This window comes from Diospyros lotus, chromosome 10 (assembly GCF_014633365.1).
Source record: "Diospyros lotus cultivar Yz01 chromosome 10, ASM1463336v1, whole genome shotgun sequence".
NCBI classification, from domain to species: Eukaryota; Viridiplantae; Streptophyta; class Magnoliopsida; order Ericales; family Ebenaceae; genus Diospyros; species Diospyros lotus.
Window position 1 is genome coordinate 29,494,503 of NC_068347.1, and position 16,365 is coordinate 29,510,867.

The 16,365-nt window shown below is 34.8% G+C and overlaps 4 protein-coding genes across 5 annotated transcripts; 3 read left to right on the forward strand and 1 right to left on the reverse strand.

Annotated features, from left to right (window-relative positions):
- The first annotated feature begins 1,649 nt into the window (after window positions 1-1,649).
- LOC127812095 (translationally-controlled tumor protein homolog) lies at window positions 1,650-4,117 on the forward strand. The gene is made up of 5 exons (XM_052352417.1): window positions 1,650-1,815; window positions 3,040-3,113; window positions 3,294-3,419; window positions 3,506-3,663; window positions 3,823-4,117. The coding sequence occupies exons 1-5, from the start codon at window positions 1,788-1,790 to the stop codon at window positions 3,938-3,940; spliced, it is 504 nt and encodes a 167-aa protein (XP_052208377.1). The 5' UTR covers window positions 1,650-1,787; the 3' UTR covers window positions 3,941-4,117.
- A 470-nt stretch (window positions 4,118-4,587) lies between these two features.
- LOC127811227 (universal stress protein A-like protein) lies at window positions 4,588-6,005 on the reverse strand. The gene is made up of 4 exons (XM_052350936.1): window positions 5,774-6,005; window positions 5,247-5,341; window positions 5,026-5,144; window positions 4,588-4,876 (listed from the first exon to the last, which is right to left on the reverse strand). The coding sequence occupies exons 1-4, from the start codon at window positions 5,943-5,945 to the stop codon at window positions 4,789-4,791; spliced, it is 474 nt and encodes a 157-aa protein (XP_052206896.1). The 5' UTR covers window positions 5,946-6,005; the 3' UTR covers window positions 4,588-4,788.
- Window positions 4,786-11,433, forward strand: LOC127812094 (cation/H(+) antiporter 15-like). Of its 2 annotated transcripts, XM_052352415.1 has the most exons (4): window positions 4,786-5,969; window positions 7,886-8,339; window positions 8,578-9,582; window positions 9,992-11,433. In XM_052352415.1, the coding sequence occupies exons 2-4, from the start codon at window positions 8,103-8,105 to the stop codon at window positions 11,090-11,092; spliced, it is 2,343 nt and encodes a 780-aa protein (XP_052208375.1). In that variant the 5' UTR covers window positions 4,786-5,969; window positions 7,886-8,102; the 3' UTR covers window positions 11,093-11,433. The 2 variants fall into 2 exon arrangements, with proteins under 2 accessions (XP_052208375.1, XP_052208376.1); XM_052352416.1 differs by lacking the exon at window positions 7,886-8,339.
- A 3,069-nt stretch (window positions 11,434-14,502) lies between these two features.
- Window positions 14,503-16,293, forward strand: LOC127812144 (uncharacterized). The gene is made up of 5 exons (XM_052352475.1): window positions 14,503-14,869; window positions 14,985-15,091; window positions 15,205-15,355; window positions 15,587-15,781; window positions 15,863-16,293. The coding sequence occupies exons 1-5, from the start codon at window positions 14,621-14,623 to the stop codon at window positions 16,094-16,096; spliced, it is 936 nt and encodes a 311-aa protein (XP_052208435.1). The 5' UTR covers window positions 14,503-14,620; the 3' UTR covers window positions 16,097-16,293.
- The last annotated feature ends 72 nt before the right edge of the window (window positions 16,294-16,365 follow it).

Genomic DNA, 16,365 nt, shown 5'->3' on the forward strand with positions numbered 1-16,365 from the left:
CTTATATTTTTTTTATTTACTCATTTCTTTATATTCTTATTTTTTATTTTTAAATCTCTCTCTTTTTTCTTGAACTCCAACATTATTTTGTTTTCTTTCTCTTTTCATAGCTTAAATTTATCACGTGCTTACGATAAATTTATATAATAAATAAATTAATCATTTTATTCTTTTATTTAACAGTCAAACATCAAGACTTTTTACAACTTCACCCAAACCTCATTTATAATTTACTCATACTTTAATTGAAAAGCGTTATTATTTAATTGCAACAAATATTTTAAAAGATTTTGAAAAGAACAAACAACAATATTTTTATTTTATTATATTTGACCGTCCATATCCTGTTGCAAGTTGTGTTGGATTGGGTTTGGATTTAGATAAATTTGCCTAAATTAATCATGATTGATGTTAGAATTAATTAAGACTAATCATAGTAAGCACAGATAAAGCACAGCACAGGAATACAAATTTATAAATCATATATAAATTTCATAACATGATATATTAAGATTTGCAAAACTAATCAATTGTCTCTATTTGTCCGTGGAACGTTAAAGAGTTTAAGATACTGTAAGATCATGAATTTAGTTTTACCTCCGTATAAAGTTGTGCATCAATTGTATTTATTCGAAAAGTTAAACTTCAGGTTTCAAGTTATAACAAATTTGTCTACTATCAAAGTCGAGCTGGAGGCCGACCATGGATTTATGGGAAATATGAGGTGTTTTAGACAGTACAAAAGCATGAACTAGATACGATATAAAACAAAAATAGGAAAATAATATATATATTTAAAAAAAATAAGAAACAAAATTAAAGGAGAAATGAGTAAATAAAAAATATAGTTCTTTTGTAAATATAATTTTTAATATAAAAATTTATTAAAAAATAATTATTTAATCAAATATAAATATAAATTATATCATCTATTCAAACAAATATAAATACATGTTATTTTTGTTTCTAATCTGATCATCAAAATAACAAAGATGAAATTGTTTATGTCTTCAATACGATCAAAGAACAGTAATGCATTTTTAAATTGAAAACGCTTAATATTACAAACTATTCTTGAATATTTTTTAAAATTAAGAAAACAATTCAAATTTTTTTTTTAATATTTCTTAATATTTTAGAATAAGAAATTATCCAAAAATATTTAGAAATAGTTAAAACACACTTTGCATAGTTGATAGTTGATAGGGTGTAAGGTAGATTTAGTGGGGGTTAAATAGATATTTTATTCTTTATATTTGTATTTTTTATTTAAATATTTAAAAATTTTATTATTTTTATTATACTTTTAAATTATACATTTTGACTTAATTGTATTCTTAAATTTTTTGTTGTGTTAGTCACATTCTTAAAATTATATTTAATTTATTATCTGAAATAAATTTATTGAGACATGTAATTGATTGGAAATTATATAGTTTAAAAATGTAATTGAAATAAAAAATAAAAAATAAAAAATAATTAATTTAAAATTATGATATAATTAAAATAATAAAAAATTAAATGTTTAAATAGAAAAAATATGCAATTTCATAAAATGTGTGCGGCGGGGAATACGATCAGGACACGTTTGGTAATTATTTAAAAGCCGACCCCTTTTCGGTAATCCATGGCATCGCCGAATGTTTTCTATCCCAAAACCCTCGCCTCTATAAATTCGTTGTCGACCTTCAGGCCGACTCCCTCTCGCTCTCTCGCTTCGAGCCGTGTCCGTCTTTGCGATCTCTCATCCCTTCGTTGGAACGACCCGAGAGCTTGCTCCTGCGATCATGTTGGTCTACCAGGACTTACTCACCGGTAACAATTTTCTCTACAAATCTCATCAATTCATGTGCGGAGTTGTTCTGTACTATGATCAAATCAGTCCAAGTTGAGGTTTGGCATGTGATTAAAACTTTTGATTTTATCTGGTTTATGCGATGTTCATGGCTTGCCTGGCAAAGCCTAGCGGTCTGTGCGGTGTTCGGTTGCGTGTTTATGTGTTATTCGGCTTATTTGTTTTTAGATCTGAGCTCAATTTCATGATTCCGTGGCGATCTGTGTTGGGTTAAGTGTTTTAACAGTTGGTTTGGTTGATCAGTCTTCGGTCAGATTGATTAGGATTTTTTTTCCTAGTGGATCTGATTTTTTTATGTTAAATGGATCTGCTTCGAACTTAAGCAAGCATTAAGTGCGTCGAAAATTTGTTACTTTCCAGATATGGATTTCGAAATCTCTGTAACTCTCAAATTGATGCGGTTTGTCAAACAAGAAGACCGTCACGTTAATTTTATCTTCTCTACAAAAACAGATCATGTTTGTTTTGGAATTCACCTTCTGCCTGTCCTCTGTTTATTGATATTTGTTTTGGTTTGCTTGCAGAAAAAAAATGTTTTAAAAAATTGGTCTCTTTAACTTAATTATTGAATTGGCACAACCAGATTTGTTTCTGAATTTGCTTTGCCGTTTGTAAGGCAGTATCAATTTGCAGTTACATTGCTGATTTTAGGTTTTGGAGTTATCATATCGCTGCCCTACTATTTGCAGCTATAAAATAGTTCATTCAATTATTAATTACAGCATGAATTTGATGCCTCCAATCTAGTAGTATTTGCTGCAAAATCTATTGAATATAATTTTGAAGGTGAAGTAGCTCCTCAGTGGGTTTGGAATGGTTTTATCTGAATTCAGTTACTCAGCTGTCTTTGTGAACTTTCTGAAGTTGTATTCTTTTATTCCCCTAAATTGGACCCATTGCTGAACAAATTATCTACTTCTGTGTGGCTTCCTTAATGTGTTTATTGAGAACTTTAAATCATGAGAGAATTTCTCTTCCTGAACAAGTTGGAGCCGGTTGATGTTCTTTGTTATTCCTTGTTTTACAATATGGGTGAGCTTGTTTATTATTAACCTGCAGTAAAATATAGTGTCTGCCTGATTTCTAGTTTGTGTGTGTCGTAAGGCTAGATTTTTTTTGTTATAAAGTCCTTTGAGAATAGATAATATGCCACTACTTAACGTGGTTTATGTTCATCAATGTAGGTGATGAGCTTCTCTCGGACTCGTTTCCATACAAGGAAATCCATAATGGAGTATTGTGGGAAGTTGAAGGGAAAGTTAGTAAAAAAAAATTTCTCTCCTTTTTATTTTGTTTAGAGTAAAAATAACATGTTGAATTACTAGTCTTGCTAACAAGTTTTGTTACTCTAATATGCTAGCTTATTCCCTATAGATGACATTGAATTTTGGATGTTGAGTGCTTTGTTTTACATTGCGAATTCATTGGCCTGTTGCAGTGGGTTGTTAAAGGGGCTGTTGATGTAGACATTGGTGCTAACCCTTCTGCAGAAGGTGGGGAAGACGAGGGTGTTGATGATCAGTGTGTCAAAGTGGTTGACATTGTTGACACCTTCAGACTCCAGGTTAGTTCTCCCCTTTTTCAGATCTTGACACGTTGGGAATTACCTAATTTTAGCTGCTAAGAAAATTAAGCATGTGAAACTTGCAGGAACAACCCCCTTTTGATAAGAAGCAGTTTGTTGCCTTCATCAAGAAGTACATCAAGTTGTTGACACCCAAGTTGGATGCAGAGAAGCAGGAGGAATTTAAGAAGAATATTGAGGGGGCAACTAAGTTCTTGCTCTCCAAGCTCAGTGACCTCCAATTGTAAGTGTGTTTGGCTTACATTAACACCCGTCACAAGTATTTGTTTGTTACTTGATGATCATCTTGCCTGACCGCACCATCCAAAATGTGAAATGCCGAAGATGATAAAGTTGCATATTCGGTCTGGAACTCAATGAAGTTGAACATGATGTTTTGCAGTTTTGTTGGAGAGGGCCTGCACGATGACAGTACCATGGTGTTTGCATACTACAAGGAGGGTGCCACTGACCCAACGTTTTTGTACTTAGCGCATGGGTTGAAGGAAGTCAAATGCTGAGAAGGATGGAGTTGTAATCGCCTGGTTCAGAGTGGGAGTCACTCATTTTAGTTTCAGTGATTATTATTATTGCCATAAGTTTTGGAACTTATAGTTCACTGTTCTATGGAACCTCTGCTTAGAACATGTCATTTTCTGTTTTTGGTTGGTAACGTGGATTGAATTTATTGTCTGCTATTATCTATTTGCTTATCATTTTTTTTTTTCTCAAAAAAGAAAATCATACAATCTTAGTTGGTTTATCGTTCAGTATCTCTTAACAGCTCAACCCCATTGTTGTCAAATATTGCATGATCAAATGAATCAAATAGGAATAATGATAAAAGGACATGTCTGTTTTTCTACACCTATGTTCTTTTAGGCAAATAAAACCAATCATTCCAACATTTTAAGTTTGGCAGTGCTGCATTAGTTTGTTAGGGCTAAATAAAAGAGGATATAGTGGGTTCGGTCTGCTATTGTTTAAATTTTTTTAGAGGTGAGCAAACATAAATTTGTGTACTTATTTAGTGTTTAGTATTTATTTGTGAATTTATGTGATTTACATTCGTTGGGTGGCCAATGGAAATTCACATTGATAAGGGAAAAAAAAAGAAGAAAAGATGAAACAAATCCTATGGATTGTCAATGTTATTCATTGAGTGGAATAGATGGAACAGAGAGACATGGTTATGGGTGTTATCAAACAAATAGTCTGTCATCCGTTCCTCATTAGTAGGGCAAATAGAGGGTAGCGCACACGGCGTTTTTTGGACATCGAACCATATCCCCTCGTAAAAGAAAGAAAAGAACTGGCAAGTTCACGTAGTTATTGAATAGATCTAGTTGTAAGGGCAATAATGTCTTGATCAGTTCTTGGCCATGGGCTTCTTGACGATCATCACAGAGCAATGAGCATGGTGAGAGCAGTAGTCACTCACGCTCCCCAACACAGCCCTGCAAATACCACCACCATTGTCTAGATTTAGTACAAGCTATGTCTATGTTCTTTCATTGGGTGGCGACAGCAATGAAAAGAGACGTAAACTAAATAAAGATTAAGCAAATATACGAGTAAATAACTAGAGTTGAGTTTAATTAGATACCTCTTAAAAACGCCATAGCCATGGCTGCCGAGAACCAGGACGGAAGCATGGTGTTTCTCCACCGCATCACACATGACATTCCTAGCGTCGCCTTCTGTCACATCCACTTCCACTTCAACCTGCAGTGCAACCCCACAAAAATACAAGTAAAAAGGTTTTGTAACCTTCAAGGAATGTTATTATTTTCTCTATTAAGATTAATTAATCCCATTTGCCATTACCCCTTTTTTCTTGCATGCCTCTTTAGTCTTTTCTGTCACCCTCTCCGCTGTGCTCTTCAAATCTTTCTCCACAAGCGATAAAATGTCCACCGCTCCTGCGGGTAATTCAATCAGAATTGGGAAACATGCTCAAAACTCAGAACTGTTCGTTAATTTACCAGCCATTTGATATTAGGTTAGGTATAGTTAAGGTTATTAAGCTAACGAGACCCAATTGGCTCTTGTGCTTGTTATTTCATTCAAAACTTATATTAACATAAATTTTATTGATCTTAAGTGCATTATAGGTTCTATATCATAAACTTTTGATGTAAATGCATGGATCTTGGAACCCAGATTGGACTCGATTAAATTTGAATTTAATCTAGACCCTTGGTTCTATTTTACATTGTAATTAGACCCTTCTTTTTATGGGCCCAAACTACAAACCAGATCATGATTAATCGAATTCAAATCTACATAAAATTTCAACTAACCAGCTGATGCGTGGAACACTCCTACTCGAGAGACGAGTATAATACACGTACCTGGTCCGCCGAGGCTGATGGCGGAGATGGGAATGGATTTGGCATGGACGACGACGAGCTTGAAAGGCGAAGCCGAGGGAGAGTGGAAGAAGTGATCGAGCGTCCATTGCAGAGCGTAGAAGCTGCGTTCGCTGTCGTCGACTCCAACCAGCATCACTTGTTTCCCCGCCATTAATCACTAATTCCCACTGATCAGGTAATTAATTCCTAAACTGCTCTCTGTGTTTTGATGTTCTCGATTGATGATTGATGATGGATGATGGATTCCCTTTTGCTTTGTAAGAGACAGTCACAGAATTGATGCTCCTGGGAGGTTAATTTACAATGTTAATTGTTTAGAATAATTTGAGGTTGCCGTTGTCCAATGCACCTTAATTCAAGGATAATCGTTAAAAACTTAAAAAAAAAAAAAAAACCCACAGGTTTATGGTGATCATTGATCTAATGGCTACACGCGAAGGACGGATTGATATGGCATCTTTGACAAAGTAAAGCGAACACTTCTCGGAAGATCACTCATTCTAATACCAAACGATTATTATTTTTTGGATGAATATAACGAGACCTATACATAGCCCTTTTTACTTAATTCAACAAAATATTTCACCACTTTGAGTCGCAATTTATCATATCATTGTCATCTCTAATATTTCTCATATTTTACACATATATTAATGTCTTATTGTCTAATAATTTGTGTCACCTAACAAAAACTCATCCTTTTATAATTTTAATATAATTTTACTATTACATAAAATGTCGAAGAGACTTTTTAATTTTAATCATCTCTCCTTAGCTCTAATTTTGTTTTAGCTCTGATTTTGTTTTCGCAATGCTAACTATCCATCCAATATGTACGTGCATGCATTGTTGCCAAGCCAAGGATATGAAATTACTAAATACAACCTTATCAAACTTAGTTCTGGAGATAAACTCAAATCCTCGCTGCACTGCAATCATTCTTAATGTCCATATAGACATCATTCTTAATTAGTTATTATTAATTAGCTCTAGCCCTTCACTCTTAAATGGTAGGTTGTGGAGTCATCCAAACATTAGGCTAAAGTAGTGAAATTGCAATCAAGTAGAGTCTATATATACAGATTTAGGTTTGTTCCTTGGAAATTTATATCAACGGGTCTAAGCTTAAGACTAATAAGTTGAGCTAAAATATGAGGTGAGGTCAAGCTAGCTTGTTTCTTTCCTTGTTTTTTATTTTTCTGGTACATAATAAATAATTAGAAATGTCCACATTATTAAGGTGTAAGAAAATTCGAATCCATGATCTCAAAGAGGTAGCTCATCACTTGATCCAATCATACTTATCATAGTATGTGAGTTATCACTTGATCTAGCTTTCGATATAAATTTCTAAACGATCTTTAAGGACAAGTTTCTTTAAAAATTTGTGGACGTCAAGTTTAGCTCATTGATGGTTTTTTTTTTTTTTTCATAAGTTTTAGTTCAAAAAGTTGTTATAAGCTTGATATCAAACTTGTTTTTTACAAATATAATAATATTTTAGTGGTTTAATTAAGAGTTATCTATTGTCTCCTAAATTTGAGATTTGAATTTTAAATTTAATTTATTTTCACAAAACCAAAATTCATAACTTCAAAATAATCGGTGGACATGAGGTTTGACGTTATACATTACAGCGGAGTTAGACTAATGAGTTCATCTTCTCCACTATAATTGTGGTCCAAACGTAGTAATATTTTCTAATAAAAAAGAATTTTATACCCTTGTGTTCATGTTAAAAAAGAATTGCTACACTAATCATTCACCCAACCTTTCTCTTTTATTTAACCCAAAAAAAAAAAACTTATTTTTACGAAGCACACAAAAATTAATATATTTTAATGTGTATATATAAATATATATTTAAATATTGTTATTCATATTATAATCCAATTGTACACAAAGACAAACGTCGAGGGAGGAGAAAGGTGATGGCAAGCTCGTCAAGCTTGATTGCCCAAAAACACACAGAGACACATATATATGTGTGTGTGTGTGTGTGAAGGGATTAGTGTATATATTTAGGAGTATATCCAAATCCATCCATTCGTCCGTTCATTCATTCATACAGCTGCTTTTCACCATTTTTAGCATTCTGCTCAACAATCAAACAGCATAATTTTGGCAATTGAAGTTTGAACGGGTCAAAACGGCAGCTTTGGTGAACGATGATGATGCATCAGTATATTGATTCTGGCCGAGAAATCTTCTCTTCTTTGTATCATTTTTCCGCCAATATCCATCTTCTTCTCATCCTCGTCGCCGTCGCCTTCTTCTTCGAAGATCCGGAAGAAGAAAACGGACGGGGATGGACAGGGCCGAGATAGCGCAAGTTCCTTTCAACCTGACCATTTTCCTGGTGTCCCATGCGTGTGAATATCTCGGCTCGGCTGTGACTTCAAAGGGTGTTTTCCTGAATGGCGATCCGTTGCACCAACCACTTCCATTTCTCCTGCTGCTACTTGGGGTTGCAATTTTCCTCTCTGCAATCATGCGACGCGTTCTCCGGCCTCTCAAGCAGCCGAGATTTGTTGCGGAAATGTTGGTAATTGATTGCTTCATCTCCCTTTCTTAAATTCGATGTCATTGCGTTTGAGTTGATGCACATTTAACAGTATTAATTTGCCCGTGCTTAATTCAATTCAGAACTTTCGTTCATATATATATATATTTTCCGTTTGAGTTGCCTACATTATTTGCCCCACTGTGCCAAACTACGTTTCTTTTTTTCCCCTTTTCTGCTAGTTGATGATTAATGACGTCGTCTTATGCTCATCAATCAGACTGGCTTGATTTTGGGACCTACACTGTTTCGACTTTTAGGATGGGGAGAGTTCTATGAAGGCTTGTTTACGCAAAAGCTCACGACTATAATGAGTTTCCTCGAGGTCTTTAGCTTGACAGTAATTGCATTTGTAGTTGGCATTCGAACAGATGTAAACGTTATCAAGACTTCAGGAAAGTTGTCATGGATCATCGGCGCCATGTGTTTCGTGCTTCCAGTGACGTTTGCTCATGCTGGAGCTCATTTTATTGTGAAATCCGACAATCCATCTGCAGAATACCTCCTTTGGTTATCCCTTATTTTATCCTCGACATCCTTTCAAGTCACCTCCTTCCTACTTGAAGACCTCGGCATACTTAACTCAGAAATTGGCCGCCTTGCAATGTCTTCTTCGCTGATTAGCAGTGTAAGCAGCTGGGTTTTCATTATTTACTGTACTTTCGTTCGATTTTCTAAAAGTCAGGGATTTAAAACCATGGATTATGTCAAATCAGAAACTGCAAGAGCCTTTACGATACTTGTAATAGTATTCGTGCTGCCTCCATTTTTGTTTTGGTTAATGAAGAAAAACCCAGAAGGAAGGAGTATAAAGGAACATCACTTCTTTACAGTGTTTGCACTCTTCTTGGGAGTTGCTATTGGATGTGAATTTATGGGAGATACTTGCTACTTTGGAGCAATGCTCTTTGGCTTGGTTGTGCCATCTGGTCCACCCCTAGGATCTGGAGTGGTGGAAAAGCTTGAGTTTTTAGTTTCAGCAGTGCTTGTGCCAGCATATATAGTTGATGCAGGTCGATTTGTGGATCTGTCCACAATAACTGCAACAAATTTCTGTCTCACAGAGGTCATTATCATTTTTGTATATTTGGGGAAATTTTCTGCCTCTATAATCCCTTCCCTCCTATGGAACATGCCTTGTAAGGATTCTTTCGCGCTTGGCTTCGTATTGAGCTCACAAGGGTTTTATGATGTGCTGTTCTTCAAACTTCACCTCAGGTTTAAAGTACGGTCTACCTTACTTCCAATTCTTTGATGCTTGAGAGTGTTCATTTGCTAATTATCTTTTAAGATTGAAGGGTGAATGATGGAGAAATTAACTCTTTTTTTTTTGTTAATTTCATGCATAAAATTCCTTTCACAAAAATTGCAATTACAACCTTACCTTCTGCTCTGGTCATTCAAGAATTGCTTAGTCATATCATTTGCAAGATTTTGCTGCTGAACATTTTTATAAGTGTACTGCATTGCTGCTGACGGAGGGATTAATAAAATGTGAAGTCAAATGTAAAGTTGCGTGCTGAAATATTTTCACCAATATTTTATGTAAAGAAGAACTGTATATTACTTCATGCTTAATCATGCACACTGGATTTCCTTAGCTTTAATTCTGAAGTTCTAGTCAAATTATGCAGATGATCAGCCCAGAGCTTTACAGTATTATCATTCTCTTGATACTGACGTACTCAGCAATTGTGACTCCTATAATCCATCATCTTTACGATCCATCAAAAAGATACTTGAACTACCAGAGGAGGTCAATCCAGCAATCTGGCCATGACAGTGAATTTCGTGTTGTTTTCTGTATCCATGAAGAAGACCATGTTTTCAGCCTTCTGAATTTAATGAGAGCTTCTCAGTTTGCGAAACAGAAGCCCATCGGAGCGTTTGTTTTAGAGCTGATGGAGCTTGTTGGGCGAGACCACCCCCTACTTATCAACCACCAGTTCCACAAACGAAGGTCTTCTGTGGTCACCAGAACAGACCGCATGATCAGTGCCTTCCGTTATCATGAACTCCACAGTGGAGGAATGATAAAGCATCAGTATTTCACAGCCATCACGCCTTATTCCACAATGCATGATGACATATGTACACTGGCACTTGAGAAAAATGCTTGCCTATTGGTCATCCCATTTTGCAAGTCTCAGGGCATTGGAATGAGGGGAGTGACTAAAAATGTGCTTGACAAGGCTCCATGCTCGGTTGGTCTCCTTGTTGACAAAAAGATAATCATGCCCCAGAGATCAGACTACAAAAATGCGGCCAAGATCTGGGTATGCGTTGTTTTTGCTGGAGGACCTGATTCTCGGGAGGCACTGGCTTATGGTACGTTCATGGCCAGGAACCCTGCTGTTAGGCTCACCGTTATTCGCCTGATTGCTGAGGACAACTTTATAACTGATTTATTGGACGCTAGACTTGATGCAAATGTGATGGAGGAGTTTTGGAATCTCAACAAAGACAACACATGTGTTGAGTACAGGGAAGTAACTGTGAGGGATGGAGCCGAAACCTCCAGGGTGCTTCTGTCTCTCAACGACCCTTATGACTTCATGTTGACCGGGAGAAGGCTAGACAGTGACTGCCCCCTAGTGGCTGGACTTGCTGACTGGGGCTATGTTGAGGAAATGGGAATTATCGGAGACATACTTGCATCGTCAGACATGAAGATTGATGCATCGGTTCTCATCTTGCAACAGCAGTCCACCGTCGAAGATTTGATGAATAAATAAACCGTTAGAAAATGATTCTGGTTCTGGACATGCAATTAATTTCAACTGCACCATGGAATTTCAGTAGAGGATCCGTCGATCAGTACTGCTACTGGTGGAACCAGAACCACTTCCATCTGCCATTCTTCATTCCACTCTCAGTCCCTATTGAAGCTGAATGCGTGGTTTCAGAGGATGCAGAAGCTGTAGTAGCAATGAGAGACAATTAGTGTGAGAATGGTAATGTAATGCATGCTACAATGTTGTTTTGAATTTTGAGGTTGGTATTGTTCAATGTTGTATCTTATAATTGTTGCTTAAGAAAAGTTTATGGTGGTCATTTAATGGCTAAATAATCGAGTCCTAAGTAAGAGCAACCAGATAATATTGATGGAGGATATGATACTCTTGACTAAGTGTGAGCCTCCAAATTCTCTTGCTAATTAGCTTAATTATTATTTTTTATCTATAATTATATATTCTATAAAACCCTTATACTTATATCTTATTTCAAATAACACTTCTTCCATTCTTTAATTTCTATTTACCCTCCTCACACAAGTCTTTATTTGTTTTTTTTCTTATATGATCAAACTATTTTAATTATATTTTATTTTTAAAAAAATTATTATAAATAATCTCTTTTTTATTTTTTATTTTTTTCTTTGCCGCAAGTTTACTGTAACATTCTCATATGTGATATATTTATATTTTGTACGTGTTAATATCTTATTATTTATTATTTGTGCGTACAACAAAATTGATCGTATAAAATTTTTTCTTTTGATTTTAAAGAACTTTTAATTTTGTCTGAATTCATATTAATTAGTTTCAATTTATCAGGGGTATTCAATTGGGTGCCAATAGACAATAATATATCAAATTTTATATTTAATTTTTATTTTATAATAAAGTAAATTGCTTCCATAACCTTGTGGTTTGAGCCATTTGAATTCAAGCCCACGTGGTTTAAAAATTATCTAAAAATCCCTATAATTTATTCGTTTTGCTTGAATGCCTCTTCCGCTGCTAGTAAAGTTGATTAAGCTCCGGTTAAGTTAATTAATCTAATTAAATTATATCCCATTAAATGTAATAAAAAATAAAATGAAATTACAAAGAAAATGTTACCAATACAATTAATGACAATCAATAAAAAGCATATAAACATTATTCATATAATTATTAAGAAAATCTTAATATGTCAAGTTCTAAATCAAATATTAAGATGGCTAAAAATAAATTTTATAGCCATATAAATGTTTTTAAGTTTGTAAAAATATTATTAATATGATCATTTATAAGTAATTACAATTTTAATAGCAATATATAAATTTTTATTAATAATATAATTATTTATATTTTGTATAAATATTATTCATATAATCATTTAAATAATTATTAAAAAATTAAAATTAATATTTATTACAAGTGTACAATATAACTTTACTCAATCTTTGTCTTTTTGTACCATTCACACTCTATTGGAAATTTTACTCAATGAATTACAACACATCTCAATTTCTTTTTATTTCATGAAGATTTTCAAAATCAATTGGTTTAATCGAGCACACAATCATTACTAAAACATACATATTTTTTTCTACAAAATTCAAATAATAGTGGGATTAAATTTGTTAGAAATGACTTTATTTTACATCATGCAAAGTTTGGTCGGTTAAATTAGTAAGTAAAGTTTAATTTGTTCGGTTTTTAAAGTTCGATTAGCTTAAAAACCAAACCGATCCAATGTTTACCCCCCAACTTCTGCTGGGCTCGGCCTATCCGGGATAGGCTCACAAGCCAAGTTAGGCCTTGCGTTGCGCTGTCAAGCTGGGTCGACCCATCTTTTGAAGGCAAATGAATGGGCTTGGGGCAACTTGACTTGTTGACATGCCTAGGAACAATTGCCCAAATTATATCACAATTTGTAATAATTTGATTAAGCAACTGAACAAATACCAACAAACCCCTTATAGGTTTAATTTTTATTTTTAAAAATTTAATTAAGATTAATAATAATAATTTTGTTTAATTAATGTCATTAGTGATGAAAGGGTGTATCAAGTAAAAAAAAAAAAAAACTTTGGAACCACTAGAGACATTCTTTTAACGATCATAAATTTTTATGCAAATGATTAAACCGTGAAAGTTTAGGATAATTTATTTATAATAAAATTGAAAAGTGAATTAGGCTATTAATTTTATAAACTTTGCACTTCGTAACATAATATTCTTATACTCATCGTTGTTAAAATCTTGATTTTATTTGTACGATTTTACATTTCGGAGACCTCCAAACAATTCAAATCTCATATAAAATCTTATTTGAGATAAAATCCTATAAAATTTCGATTTTAGGTGTACAATTTAACCATTTTATGCTTCAAAGACCCCCAAATGATTTAACGCTTCAATATAAATTGTAACTTAAATCTAACGGAGAATATTGAAATATTCTCTAAAAACTTTTAAGTTATGTTTTGCCTCTAAATTGCCTATACCAACATGTTAGTTTTAAGTTATATTTTGTAAACATCATCTTTTGAGTTATAATAAAGAATAATCAGATTATTAAATGATATTAATTTATTTTTTATAAAATTATGTTATTATAAATATATATTTATAAAAATTAAAGAGTATTTTTAATTGTCTCTAAAATTTTACGATTCGATTTTATGAACCCTTTTTCGATGCCACTTAAAATCCCGAATTTAACTACCTTACTTATACTTTAATTTTTATCAACATAATCATTAATTTTAATTTTTTTCACAATTCAATTCCTTTCTGGATTTTTTGTTAAATCCTGTTAACAAAAATAATATGATATAAATTAATATAAATTTCAAAATCATTTTATGGCAAGATTTACATTAATTTTAATATTAAGTAATTTTTTAGTTTATATTCATCAAACGGCCAAACAAACATTAGGCTTAACACAATGACTTAAACCTATATTTAACTTCCCCAATATTAATCTAGCATTTTCCTCTTAAAATGGATGCCTTTTGAATTTCATGGCGAACAGATCATGCATAATTAAATTAAATTAAACTTCAACAAGAAAATCAGTACCATAATATAGATCATAGTGTTATTTGTACATCATATAAAAAATTTTGACGCCTTTGGATCTAATGAAACTATGCTTAATGAGCATGTAAAAATTGTTTCTATCGATTGTCTACTTTTAGAAAGATTTTCAATCTCCAGTCCTATGAGACCTAAGCAGCTTAATTTAATCAATTTGGTGCACCATTATTCCTGTGTGTCCGATTTTATATAAAAGGTGATGCATGCGTGCCTGCCGCAGAGAAGCCGTACCCACGAAATTTGACCGTTGCGGGAAAGTTACGTTTACCCCTCCCTCCCCTTCCGAATTTTCAAAAGCGCCACCACGGCACGAAATAGGACCGTTACTCTTTCTCTCAAAATTTAAATTTCACCACCTAGCGCCTTCGTCCACAAATCTCTAGTTCCTTCTTCCATTCATCTCACTCTTTCTTTCTCTCTCTCTCTCTCTCTCTCTGCGCGAGGAAAATGGCACTGAAACCTCTGAACAAGTCCCTACCTGCTGCAGTGACTCCAGAAATAAGGCCCAAAAAGCAAACAAAAGTTGCAGTTTCGATCCATAGGCAGCGGCAACCTGAAGATGTTGGCGTAAATGATGAAAACAAAGCGCCTCCATTAGTGCCGCCACCAGCAGATGCTGCTGCTTCCGCATGCATTGATTACTACATCTCCTCTGAAAACCTCAAGGCCTTGCCCGACCCCGAAATCAAAATCCAAGTAGGCCAGCAGCCAGCCCCCTTTTTCTCCTAAATTGGTTTTCTTTCTTTTATTTCCATGTTTTCTGTTTGGCTTCTTTTGAGATTGTTGTTTCATTCCATCTGGGAAAACGCAGAGCCTGGCCGAAGGCTTGGAGTCCAGGGACTGGTTGAGGGTCTGTGATTCGCTGAACAACGCGAGGCGGTTGGTGCTGTATCATTCTTCCCTCTTGTTCCCCATTCTGTAAGGCATTTCTCCCTGCTGTCTGTCCATTCGCGTTTTTCTTTTTTCTTTTTTTTTTTCCGAAATCAACTGTAAAAATGGATGCCATTGACAGTTTGTGTTGTTGATTACAGGGAAAAGGTGATGCTGGTGCTGGTGAAGGGCATGAAGAATCCGAGAAGTGCTCTGTGCAAGACTTCTATAATGACTGCATCTGATATCTTCAATACCTTTGCGGATAAGTTACTGCTGGAATCCACCACTTCTGATGCATTTGATCACTTGGTATATATGCAATCCATTGCCTTCTTTTAGTTCTATAAAACATTTCTGATCAAAACTCTAACCCCTTTACTAGAGAAGAGAGCCCACACAGATTTCTGTATGTCCACGTGGTTTATGGGCTATTACATGAGCTCGATGACTCAATGCCCACCAAAATTTGGTGGCTAAAAAGAAGAATGGTTTCTTGTTTTCTGGTAAATGGTTCTGATTATGCGGTTGGATGGTTGGCAGTTACTGCAGCTACTGCTCAAGGCTTCTCAAGATAAAAAGTTCGTGTGTGAAGAAGCAGATAGGGCTCTAAATGCAATGGTGGGGTCAATGAGTCCCCTTGCTTTGTTCCACAGGCTCAGGGCTTATGTTGGCCATGCCAATCCTAGGGTCAGGGCCAAGGCTGCAATCTCCATGGCTCACTGTGCATCCAATATGGTAACCATCAACACATTGAACTTAGCATTGTTCTCAAACATATTGCGTATAAGAACTTGCCATTCTTGTCCTGAATTTTAGGGGTTAGAGCCTATGAAGGAATTCGGGTTGCCTTCGATGATTCAACTTGCCTCAGATCTGCTGAACGACAGGCTGCCAGAGGCCAGAGAAGCAGCTCGGAGCATGGTGACATCAATGTATGTGGCATTGACAGAGAATGAAGAACAGAAGCAGGAGACATGGCAAGCCTTTTGCCAGTCCAATTTGCCTGCTATTCATGCACAGTCCATGGTTAAACTACTTTCTTCCCAGTAATGTTTGTGGCAGTTCAAGAACAGTGTACTGGTAGTAGCACTAGTACTGATAGAACAAGTTTCTACATGGATGTAGCTGAGAGATGCGTGTTGAGTGAACTAGTATTATGTCTTTTCAATAACCCCCTCTCTGTCTCTCTTGCAGAATTGGTCTATCAAGCTTCTTTATGGAGCATAATTGACACTAACAAATGCAGCAATTGTCTTTTTAATAACCCCCCTCTTACAGGATTGGTCTATCAAGCTTCTTTATGGAGCATAATTGACACT